At 43.0% G+C, this 6279-nt stretch overlaps 1 protein-coding gene across 1 annotated transcript; it reads left to right on the forward strand.

The window, feature by feature from the left end:
* Window positions 1-571: 571 nt before the first annotated feature.
* Window positions 572-2453, forward strand: LOC145161665 (UDP-glycosyltransferase 88B1-like). The gene has a single exon (XM_079081247.1). The coding sequence runs from the start codon at window positions 817-819 to the stop codon at window positions 2209-2211; it is 1395 nt and encodes a 464-aa protein (XP_078937373.1). The 5' UTR covers window positions 572-816; the 3' UTR covers window positions 2212-2453.
* Window positions 2454-6279: the final 3826 nt, after the last annotated feature.

A 6279-nucleotide genomic window follows, 5' to 3' on the forward strand; every position in this document is an offset into this window, starting at 1 on the left:
AATCACTACTCTCTTTTTACTTATCTCTAAAGTTCCATACCCACCACCCTTCTATATCGTCCTATCCTGTCATCCTCATAACTCATGCACTTTTTGAAAACGGTAAAGTGTGTATGTGTGATATTATACTCTCAAATAAGGTGGATCTATTTGGTCATGTTCAAATATCATTCCGAGGCTCTCAAGCCATTTCTTTATAGCAAATATAGAGATATAGCAAAAATTTATAATGTATTGAGGAAAAGATCATATGAATTATGGGTAGACCGCTAGAAAATGAAAGTGTGGTTGCATAACTAGTTTCAACAAGAACTTTTATGACGACACAACGCAATGGTGCGTTATAACTATGTGGAGGCTTTATAACCAAGGAACACCCCCACATGGCGTGATGTGGATGTGCATGGTGAAATTAAAGGTGAGGCATACCACAAACCTTCACGTTCCTCTTTTCTTTCATTTGCTTATGCTTATTTGACGTTGATTACACGACTCCCTTCTAAAGTAGTGGAGAGAAGAAACTTACCTATAAACACCACTCCCTTCTAAAGTAGCGGGAGAAACGAAAGTTACGTGGGTGGAGTGTATACACCTACCTAGTAGCCTTAATATCAACAAAATAAGTCTGGGAGAGTTTGTTCTGTTAGACTGTATATTATCTTATGGTCCACTCGTCTTTATTATCGTCAATTACTCTTTAGAACTCTACTTAATTACATATTCACGTTTCTTCTTTAGGTACGTATCATTATCAGACTTCCCTTTAAGTTTCAACTAACTTTTCACACACACACACACACACATACACACCGAACAATGGAATCTATGACGGTGGTTCTGTATCCTTCTCCGGGAATAGGCCACCTGGTTTCCATGGTGGAGCTCGGAAAGCTCATTCACACCCACCACCCTTTATTCTCTATCCTCATCCTCATAACTCCGGCACCTTTTGAAAACGGTTCCACCGATAAATACATCAAAACCGTCTCTGCCACCATCCCTTCCATCATGTTCCACCACCTCCCCACTATCGCTATTCCACCAGACTTGTCGTCTGATTTCGTCGCACTTAATTTCGCGATCCCACAGCTTTACAACCCAATTTTCCACAACACACTCGTAGCCATCTCGGAGAAATCCACCATCAAAGCTGTGATCCTTGATTTCTTTACCAACGCTGCTTTCCAAGTTGCTAAAAGCCTCCAGTTACCCACTTACTACTTCTATACCGGCGGCGCTTCCGGTCTCTGTGTGTTCTTATATATGCCCACCATCAACAACATCACTTCTGATTCTATTAAAGATCAAAATATTTACTTTGATATTCCTGGAGTGCCTCCTATCCATTCCTCCCATTTTCCCGCAGCTGTGGTTGATAAAAAAGGTAAAGCGTACCAGAACTTCATAAACACTGCCAGAAACATGGCAAAATCCTCCGGCATCATTGCGAACACCTTTGTTGGATTCGAAGAAAGAGCTGTTGCCAGTCTCCGGGACGGTAAATGCATCTCCGATGGTCCAACTCCGCCTATTTATTTCATCGGACCTTTGATCGCCGGTGGAAATCATGTGGATCCTAGCGAAAACGAGTGCTTAAAATGGTTGAACTCACAACCGAGTAAAAGTGTAGTGTTTTTATGCTTTGGGAGTTTGGGTGTTTTTAAGAAAGAGCAGTTGAAGGAAATAGCGATTGGGTTGGAGAGAAGCAAGCAAAGATTTTTGTGGGTGGTGCGAGATCCGCCACCAGATGCAAGTAAAGAGCTCGATCTTGATGATATTCTTCCTGAAGGGTTTTTATCCAGGACGGCGGATAAGGGACTGGTGATAAAAAATTGGGCACCACAGCCGGTGATACTTGGTCATGAGTCGGTGGGTGGATTTGTGAGTCACTGTGGGTGGAACTCGGTGCTCGAAGCGGTGGCAGCTGGGGTGCCAATGGTCGCATGGCCATTGTATGCGGAGCAGAATATGAATCGGGTGTATTTGGTGGAAGAAATGAAGGTGGCACTGGCGGTGGATATGTCGTCGGATGGGTTTGTGACGGCGACGGCTGTGGAGGAAAAGGTGAAGGAGTTGATGGAGGGTGAAGAAGGGAGAGTGGTGAGGGAACAGATATTAGAGATGAGTGAAAGGGCAAAAGCTGCGACGGAGGACGATGGCTCCTCCCGAGTAGAGTTTTTTAAATTAACCAATTCTTGGACCGCCCTGTAGCGTGATCGGCTGCTGTTCAATGTGTTTTAAGGATATCACCTTGGTTTTTAATATCGAGTCTTTTAAGTTGTAATTTTTCAATTTGTTTATCCCTTTTTTTTCGTTTTTATGGAGTCATGGCTTCTTCAAAATATTAGTATTATGTCTTCTAGTCTTCTACTATTCTACTATTTTAGGATTTGAGTGAGATTGAAAGTTTTAATAAGACTAAACTGCACTAATGGTTCTGTGGTTTGTTTAAATTTGTCATTTTGGTCAAACACAAGTTTGAACTAGCACCATAGGTCCAAAGTTTTCATTTTGTTGTAAGTTTGGTCCAATTTGCATTTAAGGTTTTTATAATGACGATTTTGTTCTTACTTTTTTCTTTTTTTAGTTTTTTTATTTATTTTAAAAACTTTTCTGATTAAAAAAAAAATAAAAAAGAAATTACTTCTCTCTCTCTATATATATATATATATATATATATATATATATATATATAACCAAAAGAAGTCCTATAAAACATATTAAAATTTTGGTAATTCAAGAACACTGTTCATTTGCTTCTTTCCTCTTGCTCGTGCTACAGTTTGAAGTATTATCATGTCCATTGAAACTGTCTACGTTACTACATATGAAAATTGGTACTTCAAGAACACCGCTACTACATTGGCCTTGCTTGGATGATAACGAATTTCACATTCGTAATCATTTAGTAGCTCCACTCATCGTCGTTGCCTCATGTTTAGTTCCTTTTGATCGAAAATGTGCTGGAGACTTTTATGGTCAGTGAAGACGGTGCATTTGGTGCCGTAGAGGTAATGTCTTTAGATCTTAAAGGTGAACACTACTGCTCCTAGCTCGAGGTCATGTGTCGTGTCTTTCACTTCGTGCGTCTTAAGATGTCTCGAGGCATAGGCTATGACTTTTCCCCGTTGCATAAGCACACACCCAAAACCCTGATTCGAAGCGTCACAATAGAACACAAAGTCATCGGCTCCTTCTGGAAGAGACAAGATCGGGGCGCTGCATAGGGCTTGTTTCAGTGTCTGGAAAGCAGCTTCTTGTTTTTCCTCCCAGTTGAAGGTCACTCCTTTTTGCATCAAAGTAGTGAGTGGCTTAGAGATCTTTGAGAAGTTCTGAATAAATCTTTTGTAGTAGCCAGCAAGACCTAATAACTGGCGGATCTCCGTCGGTGTTCTTGGTGCCTTCCAGTTCTCGATTGACTTGATTTTGGAGGGATCCACATGTATTCCCTCTTTATTGACCACATAACCCAAGAAGTCCACTTCTCGGATCCAAAATTTACATTTGGACAACTTAACATATAGCTTTTCCGTCCTCAATGTCTCCAGGATTTGTCGTAGGTGTTGGCTGTGCTCTTCCTTACTTCACGAATAGATCAATATGTCATCGATGTATACAATGACAAATTTATCTAAGTAAGGTCGGCATACTTGATTCATCAGGTCCATGAACACAGGTGGTGCATTCGACAATTCGAAGGGCATCACCACGAACTCGTAGTGACCGTAGCGAGTCCGAAACGCCGTTTTGGGAATATCTTCCTCCTAGACACGTAGTTGGTGGTAACCCAACCTCATGTCGATTTTTGAGAAGTAGCACGCTCCCTGAAGTTGGTCGAATAGGTCATCGATCCGGGGTCAGGGGTATCAGTTTTTAATAGTGAGTTTGTTCAACTCACGGTAATCGATGCACATACGAAACGATCTGTCTTTCTTCTTAACGAACATAATCGGTGCTCCCCAAGGTGAGAAGCTTGGTCGGATAAATCCTTTGTTCAGTAGTTCGTTTAGTTGACTAGATAATTCCTACATTTCGGCCGGGGCCAATCGATATGGGTACTTGGCGATGGGGTTGGCTCCAAGAATTAAGTCGATGCGAAATTCGACTTGTCGCGTAGGAGGTACTCCCGGAAGGTCATCGGGAAATACATCGGGAAAGTCTCGGACTTTCGGAATATCCTTGATATCCTTTACCTCCTTATCCTTTTCAACAACGTGTGCTAGGAATACATGGTACTTCTTCCGCAGATAGGTTTGAGCCTTAATGCACGAGACGATTTTTAGACTCGAACTAGGTTTGTCGCCGTAGATGACGAGGGTCTCGTTGTTCGGAAAGTTGAGTCGAATTGCTTTTTCGTAACATAAGATATCAACGTGGTGAGGACTTAACCAATCCATACCAACGATGATGTCGAAACTCCTTATTGTAACAGGCATTAAATCGATTTGAAATGAATGATTGTTTAGAGTTAATGTGCACCCGGTGTACACGTCTTTAGTACTTTCAGTTTTACCATTTGCCATTTCTACAATAAATATTTCGTTGAGTGTTTTTGGTTTTTGGTTGAGTATGTTTTTAAATTTGTGGCTTACGAAACTTCTCTCTGCACCACTATCGAAGAGCACGTATGCATAAGAGTTATTGAGAAGGAACGTACCGCTAACCACCGTGGGATCCTTCAGGGCTTCCTCGTGCCCTAACGTCAGAACTCTTCCTGTACCCCCAACATTCCTGTTATTGGCCTTTGGGCATTCCCTCCTGAAGTGCCCCGTTTCTCCGCACCCGTAGCATGTTCGGCCTATTCCGGTAGATGTGGTTGGGACTGTTTGTTGAGCTGGCTCTTTACAAAAACGGAAAGTGTATCCCTTGTTGTTGCAGTTTGAGCAGTGCATCTCCCTACAAGCTCCAACATGGTGGAAGTTGCACTTGTTACATTTGGGCAAGGTTCCAGCATATTGTTTTGATGGTGCTGGTGTGGCCGGAACAGTAACAGCGTGCACTGCCACTACTTGTTGTTACTTGGCAGGCTCGTGCGTTGATTTTCCCTTCTGTTTGTTCCAAGGTCTCCTCTTGTTGTCACTCCCTTTACTGGTTCGGGAATGGGGGTCATGAAGCCCCGGCGAACTCCGTGATCTACGAGTGTTCATGCCAGACGTTTGGCACTATCAAAGGTAGTGGGTTTCAAAGCTATTACACTTCCTTGGATCTGAGGTGATAGTCCCCAGAGGTAACGTTCTACCTTTTTGCTTTCCGGGGTGACCATCCCAGGACAAAGTACAGCCAAGTCACTGAACCTCGTGGTGTATGCTGTTATATCAGAACCTTCCATGGTGAGGCTCCAAAGTTCTTGCTCCAATTGATGTATTTCGCTCCTTGGGTAATACTCTGCTAGCATCAAGATTTTTAGATCCTCCCAGCTCAACGCGTTAGCCACGTGAAGTGTTAGATATTTGACCTGGCTATTCCACCAAGAGAGGGCCCCATCGGTGAAAGTGCAGGCAGCGTATTTGACTTTATTCTCTTCTGGACAAGCACATATTTCGAATACTGACTCAGTTTTCTCAAACCACCTGGTTAAGGCGATGAAACCTCTGTCACCATAAAATGCTTTGGGTTTGCAGTTCGAGAAGTCCATATAGGAGCATCCTCTTGGTCGACCATGACTGTCGCCGTGGTTGGAACTATGATTACCGATTCCAGGCCCAGAGGTACCATTGGAGCTAAACTGTGCTATAGCAGCGGTTACAGCAGCTGTCACTGTAGCTTGAAACAGGTCTTTTTAAACAGGTCTACAATACATCAATGTTTAAAGGAAAAATCTTGACAGCATTACGATCCCTTGAATAGCGTAGACACTAAATCATAGGGTCGAATTTACATATAGATAAGAGTAGTATTAACACATATCTGAAGTCCTAGTTTATATCAAAATGTGAGTAGTGTAAAAACTACTCGTGGCGGGTGCTACCCTGAGTACTGGACTCTGCCACCTCATGTTCTGCTTCCCTCAAACGTCGCTCCAGTGTAGCCTGATGCTCCCGAAGTGCTCTACTTTCAGCACAGGCAACAGTCATTTCTTCTTGAAGAGTCTCGGTGTGGTTCCTAGTCTGATCATGGTCTTCGTCCAGACGACGGAGACGGACTGCAGTGATCTCGGCGGTAGCACCAACCTCCATGATTTGGTTGGCAGATGCCCTTGCCTGTCCACCCTGATTAGCGATGCGTAGAATTATGACCGGGAGTGCCCTGTCTGCTGATCCTCCTTTGGAGAGGTTATAG

This window comes from Lactuca virosa, chromosome 2 (assembly GCF_052849685.1).
Source record: "Lactuca virosa cultivar CGN04683 chromosome 2, Lactuca_virosa_CGN04683_v6, whole genome shotgun sequence".
Taxonomy (NCBI): Eukaryota; Viridiplantae; Streptophyta; class Magnoliopsida; order Asterales; family Asteraceae; genus Lactuca; species Lactuca virosa.

What these genes read in the sequence shown, in the direction of transcription:
- LOC145161665 (XM_079081247.1), top strand. Translation starts at nt 817, where the DNA reads ATGGAATCTATGACGGTGGTTCTGTATCCTTCTCCGGGAATAGGCCAC.